The sequence below is a fragment of the Notamacropus eugenii genome, chromosome 3, assembly GCF_028372415.1.
Source record: "Notamacropus eugenii isolate mMacEug1 chromosome 3, mMacEug1.pri_v2, whole genome shotgun sequence".
Taxonomy (NCBI): domain Eukaryota; kingdom Metazoa; phylum Chordata; class Mammalia; order Diprotodontia; family Macropodidae; genus Notamacropus; species Notamacropus eugenii.
The window spans coordinates 441,464,480-441,480,080 of record NC_092874.1 but is presented as its reverse complement, the minus strand read 5'-3'; the positions used below and the strand labels follow the sequence as shown (position 1 = coordinate 441,480,080).

At 38.5% G+C, this 15,601-nt stretch overlaps 1 protein-coding gene and 1 long non-coding RNA gene across 6 annotated transcripts in view; one reads left to right on the top strand and one right to left on the bottom strand.

Moving 5' to 3' along the window:
- The window catches only part of ITPR1 (inositol 1,4,5-trisphosphate receptor type 1), a 384,526-nt gene that overhangs the window by 14,388 nt on the left and 354,537 nt on the right, over positions 1-15,601 (top strand). For all 5 annotated transcript variants that reach the window (XM_072598619.1, XM_072598616.1, XM_072598617.1 and 2 more), the window contains exon 3: positions 10,605-10,712. In XM_072598619.1, the coding sequence (XP_072454720.1) occupies positions 10,621-10,712 (92 nt within the window). In that variant the 5' untranslated portion in view covers positions 10,605-10,620. The remainder of the gene's footprint in view (positions 1-10,604; positions 10,713-15,601) is intronic.
- LOC140497538 (uncharacterized) lies at positions 5,100-8,672 on the bottom strand. Its single transcript, XR_011964721.1, has 3 exons — positions 8,584-8,672; positions 7,560-7,592; positions 5,100-5,178 (listed from the first exon to the last, which is right to left on the bottom strand). It is a non-coding gene; the product is annotated as an uncharacterized lncRNA (long non-coding RNA).

The window sequence follows — 15,601 nt, the reverse complement described above, 5'->3', positions numbered from 1 at the left end:
GATAGTGTTCCATCATAAGTCTATTGGACTGGTCTTGGATCATTGGATTGCTGAAAAGAGCTAAGTCTATCATAGTGATCATTGCACAATGATGTCAGTCATAATTTAAAGATGGTAGACAAGGAGAGAAGTACTAAGGGACTGAAATTTCAAAGGACTGAATTTTCAGAAAAAGAAGAGTAAATAGACTCTGCAAACTATAGACCAGTGAATCTAACTTATATTCTTAGAAAAGTCAGTAAACAATAGTCAGTCTCTAGAAAAGGAAGTGATCATAGAGCCGTCCTGGGTTCATCAAGAAAAAGGTTAGGTTAGATTAATCTGACTTCCTTTTTTGACTATTAAACAATGATTGAAGATAATGCCATATTTAAATAATAGATTTTAGCAAAGCATTTGATAAGCACCTCATCTTATTTTTATGGAAAAAGTAGAAAGATTTTGGCTAGATAATTATACAGTTAGATTTGGTTGAATGACTGGAATCAGAATAGTCATTAGTTTTTGGATGTCAGCTTGGCAGATCTTCTCTAGAAGAGTGCTTCCGATATCTGTGCTTGGCCCTATGTTGTGTAATAGTTTTAGTAACGACTTAATTGTAAAAGCATAGCTGGTACATTTATCATATTTGTAGGTGATACAAAGCTTTGAGGGATAGCCAGTGCACTGGGTTCACATTTGGGATCCAGAAAGATCCTGGCAGGTCAAAGCACTGGGCTAAATACAATGGAGCACCTTTTGGGATGTAAGTATATGATGTAGGGCAGATATGTTAAGTATGGGCCTCAAGCAGCCAGAAAAACACCCAGCTAGGCCAGAATCAGATTAAAATGTTGTTGGAAAATAAAAATGAATAAATGAAAATACAGTATGATAGATAATGTTAATTTGTGGTTTTCTAAGTCAGTATGTGACCAGCATGGATCTGTTTCTATTAGAGTTTGAGTCAATGATTTGAGTTTGATGCCACTCAGGTTCCCTGATGAGCAATCACATGAACTACCATTCTACTCTATATTACTGTCTCCTTATTTATTAATTCTTTATTTTTTCCAAGTTCCAAGGCAGTCTAGTGGGTATGTTATGGAATAATCTTGTCCATTACCAAAACCACAGAAAATTTACTCAGCTCCTACTTCAAAGAAAAATCAGCAATATTTTTTCCTTGTTTTCTAACTTTCTCCCTCAGTCTCAAACCCCGAATTTCTAGGCTTAGCCAAACTCACTATTAATGACTGTTACCAGTCAACAGTATGTATCAGACAGTGTGTCAGATGCTGGGGTACAGAGACAAAGAATGAAATAATCCTGCACTTTTTGCCAAGGGAGACAAAATGTACACATATAATCAGATTCAAATTAAATCAAAGGTAGTTAAGAACAATGTAGTTAGGGAGGTCAGGCACTGTCATTTGGGAGGATCAGGAAAAGGCTTTGTGTGGAAGGTGGTGCTTGAGTTACATCTTGAAGGAAAAGAAGGATTCTGTGAGATGGAAGTGAAGAGAGGGTGCTTTCAGGGGGAGGCCTAGTACGAAGACGTTGACATGGGGGGTAGAGTGCCATATGTGATAAATATAGAGAACAATTTGCCACACAGTTTTGATTAGCATTTTCAAATGAACAAACAAATAAACATTTAGGTAAGATATAGTAGCTTTCAATGGGAGGTGAAAGAATAAAATTGCTCACTGGGATTTTTTTCACCAGTACCTCAAATGTCTACTGCCATTCATGCTGGTATCCCCTAATCCACTCCATTTTGCTCTCAAGGCCAGGCACTCACCCATTTGTGTCTCACTCTTGCCTCTCTACCTCCTGTATGTTACCCCCAAACTTGGGCAAAAATCTCTTCCTCACAAAACAAAGAAACCACACACAAAAGAAACTGAGCTGTCCTTGGAGCCTGTCATTGGTGTTGCCCCAGCATTCTCTCTCCTAGCAATGTCTCCCAAAGTCTCTATGATCCTCAGAAGAGCCAAAGTCTCTGGTTATTGGAAGTCTGCCAAAGTCTTTGTGATCTTGTGTTTTAGCCATAAGACTACATGAATAAGACAAAATTTGATAGGTATAAATGTAAATTTTTTTACTTGGGTTAAAAAATCAACCTCCCAAGCACAAGGCAAGAGTTATAGTCAGAACAGTAGTTTCTATGAAAAAAATCTGGGATTTTTATTGGACTGCACTCTTACGGGTAAACGGTGTGCTATAAAGTAGCCCCAAAATTAATTTGATCTCAGGCTGCAGTAAAAGGAAGTAATGTTACCCTGGCCTTTAAGACTATATCTGGAGTATTATTTTCATGTTTGGGCCCCACAGTTTAGGAAACAAATTAATGAACTTCAGAATGTTTAGAGGAGGGCAGCCAGAAAGGTGAAGGCCCTTGAATCCATGCCATATGAGGGAGGATCAATTCAAGGAACTTGGGAATGTTTACCCTGGAAAAGAAAAGACGACAGGGAAGACAATAGCTGTTTTCAGACACTTTAAAGGCTGCCACGTGAAAGAGAATTCAAACTTGTGGGGTAGGGTAATGAATAGAAGTTGTAAAGTGGCAAATATAGGCTTGATATAAGGAAAAACTTCTCAACAAAGCTGTTTAGAAGTGGAGTGAGCTGCTTTGAGGATGAATTGGGGCAGCTAGATGGTGCAGTGGATAGAGTGCAAGCCTGGAGTCAGTAAGACTCATCTTTATGAGTTCAAATCCAGCATCAGACACTTAGTAACTGTGTGACCATGGGCAAGTCACTTAACCCTGTTTGTCTCAATTTCCTCAACTGTAAAATGAGCTGGAGAAGGAAATGGCAAACTACTCCAGTATCTCTGCCAAGAAAACCTCAAATGGGGTCACAAAGAGTTGGATATGCCTAAAACAACTGAACAACAAAAGGGTTTCTTTTCAGGGCTTTTTCAGGGAAAGGCTGGATGACCATTGGTTTCGCATGCTTAATGGGGATTATTTTCCAGATGTGAATGTACTAAATGGCCTCTGAAGTCACTGCCAACCCTGAAATTCTATAATACTGTGAGTGCTATATTTGAGTTTACCTGTTTTGGGCATTGTGTTTGGGTACCCTAGAGTGAAAAAGCCTTAAATATTATCTCTTGTTGGAATGCCAACCTTTTCTTATTCTTCAGACCTTTGTTATGGAGGACTTTAAAAAATGTTATCTTTTATTTAACCTATCCAGCTATTTTAGCTATGGCAGCATGAATGAAGGAGACAGGAAAATAGAGTAGAGAGATCTTAACTTTAGTTAAGTGCAAGACCTTTTGAAAACTTTTGAGTACTTAAATGCAGATTCTTAATTTTGAAATGCACCCAAAGTAGATTAGTTGTGTTGAAGGCAATTTTTAATTTTAAAAAATGAATGTTTTTTTCACATTCTTTAGTCATGCTGACAAGCCTATAACTAGTGAATTTTCCAGTTATGTTGGTGAGGAATAAATTCATTTGTACCGTTGTTTTACTTAGAAATATTTTGGAGTATCTGTGTAGGATTCCATCACACTTTTCCATCTCTCATGTCCAATAATGTGGGTGAACTTAATAAGCGTTTATTAATAACCTTTTGTATCCAAGGTACTGTGCTAATTGTTGGGGATAGAGATACAAAGATGAAAAATAGTGCAATATTTCCCCTCAACTTATTGTCTAGCATTCAAGGGATGTAGGGAAAGGTGTTTGCCTTGCACAAGTATGATAGAAAGAAGAATGTGATAAGAACAAAGAAAATCCTGGAAAAGGACTATACAAATTTTATGGCAGTGTTGTGAAAGAAATATGCCAACTCTTCCTCCTGGCCCTCTTTGACAGAGGTTTTGGAATAAGGAGCTACAGCTTTAGAGTGGATGCCAAGATCTAAGGTACTGTCAGGAAGAAGCTAAGTTTCAATGAATACCAAAAGATGGAAGAAATATGAGGGGAAGAGATCTAAGATAAATGGGAAATTAGAGAACACAGTGCAAAGGGAAGGCAGAGGAGGATAGGACCAGAGGAAGGTTTGGGAATGAGTTTATAAATGGGGAATCATGGAGGTGGCAGATGGCTGCCAGTGGGTGTTGGCTTCCCTGCTGATCCCAGGCATCTTGTGTAGCTTAGGTCCCATGCCAGGCATCATGCCAACTGACTCTAAACATTTAGATTCTTAACAGGTATCTCAAGAGTAGACTCCTTTGTTGATCAATAGATACAGTGCAAAAGTTAACAGTTTGACAGTTTACATGAAAAAGAACGAAATGTTTGAGTGGATCATAAGCTTAGCATAGATTACTTGTGTGATCTGGCTAGTAGGAAGCTTAACTTGGTCCAGGCTTTATGTCAGAAAATTTTCTGGTTTTCAGCTCACTATCACTGAATTTTATGGCATGCATTGCCATAGCCAAAAAAAGTTTACTCTGCCACATGATGACTTCAGTACAAAGGTGGGAAAAGGGGAGGATGGGGAGAAAAATATGAATATATGGTACAGGAGAAAAAAAAGGAGAAAGACCAAAGACTTTTCCACTTGCCATTTACTACTCAAGTAATCATCTTAATACATCACCATGGTTAGAAGTTTCATCCTCCATATCATGAATGCTTTGTTTTAAGAAAAGGATTAGGAGGGGCCAGACCTTACCAGCAACAAATAACATTTTAAAAAATGAAAGTGATCACATTTTAATAAACAAGATAAGACTTATCAATATGTAAATTAGCCATAGGTCAGCAATCTGCTCTGTGTCAGACTACTGACCCCTCAGAGCTAAGATGAGAATTTATAATAAAGATGGAAAAGTTGTATTGTTATGTAATTATTAAGATTCAACCCTGAATTTTATTAAAGAAATCATTATAAATCACATATGGCAAGGATAATAGAAATTACATTGACTATAATATTTTAATCCAACAGTCAAACTAATGTAAATTAATTGCTACAACAGGAAGATCAAAGAAGTCCAAAAAACTCTTTAATCAACAAACATTTGATTTACTCACTAAATGGAGAAAGGTGGCTGCCAAAAGAAGTGCCATGTTAGAATATAAATGTTTGGGGAAAGGGATGATGGCAGACTTTGAGAAGTGTTGCCTCACATAAGCAGAAAGATGAGTGGAGGGCAAAACCAGTCCAAATAAAGGTTGACAAGATATCCAAGATAACTTAAGGACATTCACCGATGAAAATGGAAGGAAGCCTGCAAACGGAAGAAAAAAGGAAAAAGATTGCAAACACCATGACAACAAATCAGTTTTCACCACTCTTGGACCATACCAGCTCAGTTAGAATATAAGAAAAAGTATTAGAGAAAATAAAGATGGGAAAAACATCTGACCTGGATCAAACATATATAAAGGAAGTCAGTATTGGAGGAATACAATTGTCAGGGCAATTCTCTAAAGGAGAAGGAGATACTGAACACAGGGGGAAAAACCACCTTGGACCTTATAATAACAAATGAGCAAGAAAATGACTGCCAGTCTCTCTACCTATATTTCATTTCTACAAAATCATTAATATACATAAATTGAGGGCATACTAGATGAGAGTCTTAGAAGTGAACAAGCTAGCTTTTGAAATGATACTCAAGAATTGACTATATAGGTACCATATCAAAGTTGATGGAAACATGTAGAAAAATTAAAGAAGCCATGGTCTCTCTATTACTTGTTGATTATAGAAAAAGCGTTATACCAGGTAGAACAGAAGTTGCCTTACAGATTCCTTTACCACAAATTGATTCCCATCAAAGTAGTTCAAGACTCCTTGGAAGATGTCACAACATCTGTTCGATGACCTAAACAGCAGCTGAGGCATAAAACAGGGAGATGCATACTCACCAAAACTATTCACCACTATTTTAGGAGATCAGGCATGAGGTTTAGATTGAGAAGAATGATGAGGTCCTCTAAATGTTCATCTATTTGCAGATGACATTGTATTGATTGCATCTAGCCCCAAGACATTAGAGAGCCTCATAGAAAAGTCCTGTAACTACTCAGAAGACTTTGACTTGTTCATCTACACGGGAAAGACCGACTGAATGAAGCAGAATATTTATTGTCTATATTCAACATTCATCTGAATGAATACTCTACAGAATTTTACAACAGTATGTATATCTGGAACAGATAATACTGATCAATGGTAAGCTGGGCCTTGAGTTGAAAAGAAATAGGAGAGTGGGCTGGATTGATTTTAAGAGATGACAGAACTCTTTTACTGAGCCCAAGCTTTCCATAACAATAAAGACCCATCTTTTCAAAGCAGACATTTTACTGGTGTTGCTGTATCGCAGTGAGACCTGGGACACCATTGCCTTTGATGAACTAGAGATGAACATCACCCAGAGGACTATGAAAGGGCACATGGTAGCTGTGAGCAGGCTGCAACATAAATCAACAAGGAACTTTGTGATGAACAGGCTTAAAAGATGGCATTCAAGACTTAATTGTGCACCAGAAAGAGAAGATAGACTGGTCAGGTGGCAAGAGGAAGGGATGACTAGTGTTCATCCAGAATAGAGCGTTTCATTGGTGCCCTCACAATATTGGGCAAAAAAAAGGAAGACCTCTGTTATGTTGAGTCGACTGCTTGTGGGAAAACGTGAATGAGAAATGCAGGATGAGTTATGATCTGCATTATTGGTTAGAGTTCTCAAGATCAATGAGATCACAAATGTATTTGAGTATTTGAATCATCCTGAAATTTAAATTAGCCTTTCTCTTGCATGAGGAAAATAGCTATTGTCTATGAAATAATATTGCCAGGCTCATTCCTCAGTTTACTTGCTGTGATATTCAACTGGCTTTTAATCGTTGAACTCTTTGCCTTAGTGAATATAAATTCTGAAGCACTGGAATCTCCCACAGGCCTATTTGATATTCTAGGAAAAGTGAACATCTAAGAGGAAAAAATGGCATTCTCCTATTTTCCACAAGCCGCTGGAGCCCTTGGGTGTCCAGCTATCCCAGGTGGGTTTTAAAGCCCAGAGAGTGACAAGAGTTCATCTTAACTGCTGCCTCAGCAATTTAGCACATCTGGTTTTCCTCTTGGGGGTCCCCCAGCATTACTTGTCTGTGAGTGGATTAAAACAGGAGCATGGTGTCAGACTGGCCGGAAGACTGTCTGCAGGCACAAATGGTACTGGATCAGATAAAAAAGCAGGCTCTCCCAAGTCCTCTTAACAACAGGAAACTTTCCAGATGACTGGTCTGTTAGGCCCATCACTCATGGACTTTCCTTCTCCCCCACCCTTCTTGGCCCTGGATGCCCTCCCTGTTTGTTGACTTTACAGAGCTTTGTTTCCTTCCAGGGGAATGCTGGAGTAAGGCATTCTCCAGGTTGGTAATGCTTAATTAATGGGGAAGCCATTGGAAGCTTCCAGTAGTACCAGGAAACCTTTAACCTAATCCTTTGTTAGTGTAATAATTGTTGTTAGAGACCCCTGGGAAAAGTTGGATTTCGAAACAAAGCAAAATAAAAAACCCCAACCTCCAAACCACAACTGTTTTGTGTAGGTGTCTTTTTTTTTTTTTAAACTGTGGCCCCTGGCAAATTTCCTAGCAGGCTACTCACCCATCATAAGCTGTAGTCGGTGGACCAGTCTCTCTAGTTTTAGGAAAAATGAAAAAGAAAAAAAAAGGAAATAAGTGACATTTATTGCCTACACCTAAATGAATAATAGCAGCAATTTGTAACTAAGAAACCTTTTGATGACAACCTTTCACCTGCAAACAAAAGAGATACCATGTCCTCTGAGGGATGCTTGGGAAGGATGGTGTTGGATCCCAGTTTGTGCAGCAGAGCGTCTCTGAGTGTTGACATTCAGGTTGGTCAGAAACAGATCTTTCTAGTCAATTTCTCCTTCTGCAGAGAACAATAGGATTTTGGCTCTGCTCACTTGGTGGTGATGACCATTCTGAGGGGAAACAACTAGCTTGACTCTGCCCCTGCTCATTGTCCTTGTGGACTTGACAGGAATTTTCATGAGCTACTCTGAGAGGAAGAGAGGCACAGGGGTCCAGTGGTCAGTTTTTAAATTAAGATTTGTACTGATCTGTCTCTGGGAGGAGTTCTCAGAGAAAAGCCTCTTCTTGGGCCCCCAGAAGCAGAGTTAAGAGCAATGAGTGGAAGCTGAGAAGAGGTACATGTAGGTTGAGTGTAAGGAATAATTTCCTATTAATTAGAACTCTTGTCTTGGGAGGAAGTAGAATACCCTATTCCCTGTCCCCTCCATTGGCAGCTTTGCCACAAAAGCTGAATTAAGGGATCTGGTTTAGCTTCTGGTTTTACTAAGTAGCCTTGTGGTCCCTTCCAGTTCTGTGGTTTTTTGGGCTCTGTCCTCACATTCAACAACTCTTGATGGTCTTTTATACAGTTTGAAAAATGTAAAAGCAATTTGAATTTTCCTCAGAAATTTTATCTAATAAATGGACCTAGAAGCATACTGATTATCTATCTATGGATGAATGAGCCCTAAACCTTTCAAAATAAACAAATAAACACCAAATTCATACTAAGATAGGAAATGACTTTATTCTGAATACATTACCAGAAAGGGGAAATATACTAATAATGTTGCTTAAACAAATTGGCTTACCTTCAGCTCATAAAAATACAGTTATGGAGGATAAAAACACACGGAGTAAGGCATTCTCCTTATAGCCATGAATATTTGGTGGATTGTCGTTTCTGTCCATTACTTGTATATCTGTCCTCGTTTCCTAAGTGTCCATAAACTCTGGCTCTGTTGTTTAAAGTCTTGTTATGTATTCTTGGTTGCTACTTCTCTCTGTAAACAAGTTCATGCCTGATGAAATGCTGTTTATTCCTCTTGCAGTGGCAGGATTGAATTTTTGGAATAAATAGCTTTTTTCCTCCTTCCTTCCCTCCTTCCCTCCCTCCTTTCCTCCTTCCTTCTCTCCATCTTCCCCTCCTTTCCTCTTTCCCTCCTCCCTCCCTCCCTCCCTCCTTCCTTCCCTCCCTCCCTCCCTCCCTCCTTCCTTCCTTCCTTCCTTCCTTCCTTCCTTCCTTCCTTCCTTCCTTCCTTCCTTCCTTCACTAACAAGAGTAGGAATACTTCAGCAACTGATTTTTAGTATTTTTCTGGAAATAGGAGAGGTCGGCCTCTATTCTTTCTGGGGTTTCTTCACAGTGAAGTAATTACGCTCCAAAGAAAACTTGGCATGTAGGAAGCTAGCTTAGAGTAAAAATATTTTTATACTCCATTACAACCATCTTGGCCTTTTATAAATTTGGTGTGGTAAATTATTTCTGGTTTCCAGAAGGTGCTCATAAATAGATGGAAAAATGAATTTGAAGTCAGGAAACTAGATCAGGAAAGATGAGAAGTCCTTAGTCATTCCGAACACCTTGGGTAATATTTGGTGATTGGCCACAGGCCTCACCTGCTTGTGCTGCACTGGCTTCCCACACACAATTCTGTTTTTAAAAACAGAATATGACCCTTATAACACAACCACTGCATCTAAATATTTACCCTTCTGATGAAAGCTGTTATGATGAATCATGCCAATATTTCTGTTTATATGTGTGTGTGTGTGTGTGTGTGTGTGTGTGTGTGTGTAGGGTCCTTGGAGATGGGAATATTTTCATATTTTCAATGGGGACAATGGGGTCTGGAGGAAACTTTTGATTTGCTTATTCAGCAAGGTCCTTGTCATGGAACCTTAGAACCGGGGCTAGAAGTGCTGTCAGAAGCCTTTTAAACATGTGGAAATTACTGTGTTCCAGACATTGTGCTGATCACAGGGGCAAAAAAGCAAAACAGTACAAGCCCTCCAGAAGCTTATATTTTGATGAGGGAAATGATATGTCCATAAATATGTATATTCAAGATATATACAGAAAATATCTAGTGTGCAAAGTATATAGTAAAAATAACTCAGGAGGAGGAGGTACTAGCAGCTAAGGGTTGGGCTGGGAGAAGGCAGTATTTGACCTGAGTCTTGCAGGAAGCCATCAGTTTTAAGTATTTTACAGATGTGAAAACTGGGGTGTAAGGAGATTGTGTTTTGCCCAAAGTCACTCAGTTAGTAATCATTAGAGGTGAGATTTGAACCCAGGCTCTCTGACTCATCCCTGGACAGGGATTTAATTTACAGGAAGAGCTTTCAAGAGAAATTTTCTATCTCTCCTTTCCCTTCATCCATTTTATTTTCTACCTGGGACTATGTATCCTTGAAATGCAGTACATGATTTTTCTTCCAGGCTTTCCCTTCTCACTGAATATTCCCTGAGGTGAGCTGAATATGTTAATATATTTCATAAGTCAGTGCTCTGACTCCTTAATCACCCCTAGGTCTTAGCTGAGTTTCTTGTAGGCTCTTTATATCTACTATATCTCAAATTGCATGCTTCAGGTGTGACTTTTGTCAGAGAACCACTTCACTGTTGGAGAGTCCTGAAAATGAATTTAATTTTAGAAACTGTGTTTGCCGCATGTGTCTTACTTAACCCCTTAATGAACTTCTTGCCTTTCAACGGTTTATTGAGACTTAGAAATAAGCCTTTTGGGGAAAACCGAGGTAGCACCACCTTGGCTTTTTCCTTTAAAACCATTTCTAGCTTTCTAACCATTGAATGTTTTCCCTTTGTCTAGGATCCTCAAGTGAAACATGTCTGACAAGATGTCCAGTTTCCTGCATATTGGAGACATTTGTTCCCTTTACGCAGAGGGATCGACGAATGGATTTATCAGCACCTTGGGGTAAGAGCAGCTGATGGCTTATGGGACAGGCTTTAAAAAAAAATCTTTATTTTAGTAACCTAAGTTTAAAGTTCCTATGGAAGGATTTTGTATGACTGTGATCACTTTTTTTTACTGGGTTGTAACAAGTATGATAGTATAAATAGTGGGACAGGTGAAATGTAGAGCTAATTTCTTTTTTTTCCCCCTTACTCTTCCCCCATTGAAATCTCTAGCTAATTTCAAACTTCATTTTGGTCATGTTTTTTAAAAAAAAATCTCACAAAAAGCTTTTCTGAAATAGAATACAACATGAATTTAGAAAGAGTAAAACCTCACAAGTACAAGAGAGGAGGAGGTTGTAGCTAGACAGCACTTCATCTGAAAAAGCTCTGGAATTTTCAGTGGACTGAAGCTTAGTGAGCTCATAGTATATGACACATCCCCTTCATCCCCTGCCCCCTGGGCTTATATTATTTTAGTCTCCATGGATAGACAGGGTCCAGAAAAGGGAGCTCATAGCACCACGTCTTTTCTGGTAAAACCACTTATGCAATGTTGTCTTCACTTCTGAGTGATTCAAGCTTGTCCAGAAGGAGATGACTGGAGACCGTCATATATCTATATCTATATCTATATCTTCATATAGATAGAGATTCCTTGGCAGGCTTGGGGATGGATAGTTTAGAGAACAGGAAGACCTGGGCAGGGATGGAGGGTGGTGTGACATGATAGTTATATTTAGGTGTTTGAAGGGTTGTCATGGGGAAGAGGGAACAGTCTTGTTAGCTTGTTGACTGACTTAGAAAAATGAGTATCTTTGATTTTTTTTAAAGTATCATTTACTTTTCCCTAATGTATCCTATTCCTCTTTGTCCTCCTAGAGAGAGGGAATTTCACCTTTCTTATATCTATAAAAAAAGAGATGAGTAGAGTTCAGCAAAATTACTTTAACACATCTCCTGCTTCTGACATAATATGCAGTGAGTGTTCCTTACCCATAGTATATAATCTCTTCAAAGCAGGAAGGAAAGACTCATTCTCTTATTTCTTCTTTGGAGTCAAGCTTGCCCATTATGACTTACAACATTCAGTTTTGATGCTGATTTGGTTCTTTCGATGTATTCTTATGGTTTTCGTATGTATTGTTTTCCTGGTTCTGCTTTGCACCGGTTCCTGTAAATCTTCCCACATTTCTCTAAAATTAATCACATCCATTCTTTCTTCTTATATAGTAATATTCCAATAAATTCTTATGCCATAATTTGTTTAGTATTTGTTCAGCTTTGCCCCAAGGAACAGTGGGTAGAGCTGTAGGGTGGCACCTTTTGGCTTGGTGTGAGCAAAAGCTTTCTAATAAATTAGAGCCATCCAATGGGCTTCCTTAGGGATTGGTGGATTCCTCTCTATTGTTACACTCCAAGTGAAGGTGGGATGACCTTTGTCAGTGATGTTTCAGAGTGTTCTCAGCTGCCCTCTGGTTGGTCCAGATGACCTCTGAGATCACTACCATCTCTGAGATTCTGTAATCTTGATTAGAAATGTATTATAATTTGAACTAGAATGTGGCTGAAGTTTACTTTCTGTCTGTGGGAAAAACTTACTAAGCCAATAATGAAGAAAGAGCCAGGGTGAATATTTACCTGCTTAGCAGAACAAGCTGTTTTCGGGCACCTGAGGTGTTTTTAATTATACACCAATAAATACAGTAGCTACAGTAGGAATAGAGGCCCCAGCTGCCAATTAGAAAGGACTCATCCATAGGTTAAACTTGAACCTCTTTGCATTTCTGTCTTAGCTGTGTTTCTTTATTTCTTTTAAAATTTTTATCGATATAATTTGTTGTTCCATTGCCTAATTTCTTCTAGTACCCCCTCCCTTCAGGAGAGCCCCTCCATATAACAAAGACTGTTTTCTAAAAGAAAAAAAGAATAAAGAGAAAAAAAGACTCTTAAAACCAATAAGCAATGTATTGGGGGAGTTTATTTCCTTATTTCAATTTGTAACTTTTATTTTATTGGATTATTTGACCCATTCATACATAAAGTTAAAAGTTAGGTTTATATTATTATCCTTGTCTCTAATATGTTTTTTTTTCTGAATTGTAATTTTAAAAAAATTCATCCTCTTTAAAGGAGTTTTGTTTAAAGGATTTTTTTGTTTTGTTTAAAGGATTGATGTTTCTTAAGTTATTTTTGCATAATCTATTTTAAGGAAACTGTTTAAGGAATTTACCCTTAAATTCCTCCCTCTGCTCCCCAACTGATAAATGGTTAAAGGATATGAAGAGGCAGTTCTCAGAAAAAATCAAAGCTATCAGATGAAAAAATACTCTAAATCACTACTGATTAGAGAAATGCAAATTGAAACAATTCTGAGGGATCACCTCACACTTATTATATTGGCTAATGGGAGAGAAAAGAAAAAGGACAAATGCTGCAGGGGATGTGGAAATATAGGGGCACTAGGGTATTGCTGGTGGAGTTTTACTTTGGTCCAGCCATTCTGGAGAAGAATTTAGAATTATGCCCAAAGGGTATACTTGTTGTGCACCCTCTTTGCAATACCACCTACTAGGTCTGCATCCCAAAGAGATCAAAGAAAAAGGACACATATATACAAAAATATTTATAGCAGCTCTTTTTGTGGTAACCAAGAATTGGAAATTGAAGGGATGCCCGTCAATTGTGGAATGGCTGAACAAGCTATATGGCTGAACAAGGTATATGATTATGATGGAATGCTGCTGTGCTATAAGATTGAGGAGTAGGACAGTTTCAGGAAAATCTGGGAAGATATATGCATATTATACAAAGTCAATGAATAGAGCCAGCAGAACATTATACACAGAAATAGCAATGCTGCAATGATGGTCAGTTATGAAAGACTTAGCTACTCTGGTCAATATGATGGTCCAAGGTAATTGCAAAGGACTCATGATGAAAAATGTTATTTCCCTCTGGAGAGAGAACTGATCGAACTGAGTGCAGATCAAAGAATACTCTTTTTCATTTTCTTTTTTTTTTGCCTTTTCCCTCCCAGTATGGCTAGTACAGAAATGTTTTGAGTGACTTCACAGGCATATTGGGTATCATCTTGCTTGCCTTCTGAATGGGTGGGGGAGAGAGAGAATCAGGAACTTAAAACTTAAAAAAAAGAAATGCTACAAATAAATAGAAAAGTAAATATTCTTCCATCCTCCCTATCCCCTCTGTTTGTCATCCTTTCCCCTGCTTTTGGAGTTTACTTATTAGGTTTTTTTCCTTTTTCCTTTTACATAATTTAATATTCCCTCTCTTTTTTCTTTCTCCATTAGTTGATTAAAATCCTCCCTTCCTCTTCTTTAACTTATTTTGTTAGTTTTTAAATATTCTGTGTCTTTTTCTAAAAAAGGATTTCTTTGTTATCTTCACTAGTTCTCTGGTCTTTATACATGTTTATTTCTTCTTTAGTCTTGTGTTCCTCATAGAATTAAAACTTTTTCTCTTTTTCTTCTTTGGAGAGATTTGCCAAAGCAGATTCAAGTTTTTTGGTTCTGCCAATCACTTCTCCTGCGGAGGCCCTACACTCTGCTTTGAAGATTCTTATTTCTCTCTTGTACCATTCAGAAACATCCTGCTGTGATTCTGTACTCTGTTGGGAATCCAAAGTTTGTGCTCTTTTGGGAATCATCATGTATTGCTTCATTTTTCTTTGTGTTGTTATATTTACTCAGAAATTTCTGGGTTTGTTTAGGTGCCAACTTCCCTTCTGATATTAATAGCTGTCCTGTTGATTTACCTGTATACATTCAACTTTTTAAGCAGTTTTCTTCTGGGATCTTTGATAACTTCAGTCTTTTTTATTTGTCTATCATTCAGTTTCTGATTCTTTTTCTTTTGATGAAAGGTTGAAATTCAAAGGTGTCTCTGCCTCTTCCCACACCATATTGAGAAATTCACTTTTCACTAGCCTTAATCCCTACACCAAGTGATGTCAGTGAGTGCAGCTAGATCCTAGTCTCCTTTCCTTCTGGCCTGGTGTACCACTCCATACACTGGTACCCTGCTTCAGTTCTCTCTTTTCTTTAGTTCAGTGGCTAAGTGGCCCAGGCTGACCAAACTTCTGATTTCCAATATCTCCAGTTCCTCTGTGATCATTAATCAACAGTCTTTCATAATGGTATCTTGCCACAGGATGTCTTATTTGGAAGCAGGTTTCAGTGCCACTTGGGAAAATCCAGTTTCCTTCCTTGGGGAGGACAGCAGCAGCAGGGCCTGGTGTGCCTCTTGGGATGGATCAGATGTTGGTGACTTCCCCTGTGGCTTGGAGCTCTGAAAGAAGCTTCTTGCTCTCCCCTCCTGCTGATGAGAAGTCTCTCTTAGTTGTATTTCAAAGCAGCAATACTGCATGTCTTTAAAGCTGTCCAGGAATTCCAACTTGTCCCATGACTTCATAGTGGCTACCCCTTATTATTCCAAGTTGTGGTTTTATGATATTAGAATTTCAACTTGCCCCCAGTTGTCTCCTCCCTGGATGTACCCTTGAGTCCTCTGTAATTTCCCAAAGGAAGGTGACAGTAGACTAGAGAAACAAGAGACTAATTAGATACTCGAAGCAAGCGACCAGCCAGTTAAGTAAGTATTCCCTGGATAATCTAGGACTGCCCTTAGTTTCTTTGTGTGTGTAAAGGCATGAGCCTGGGCTCTGTTGCTTCCTGATGGTAACTATTCTGAAAGCATAGTTCTCTCCTACGATCCAATCCTGGTGGCAGCTTCATGCTTCCTTTCATTCTTGTCTATTGAAAGTGTACTTGACTTTGTCAGGTCATTTCTGAAGATGTCATTTCCTGACTGTCATTTAAACATCCAGGAGTTTGTCCTAGACATTACATCATTAACCTTTGGCTCTTTAGGAATGAGTATCTAGGG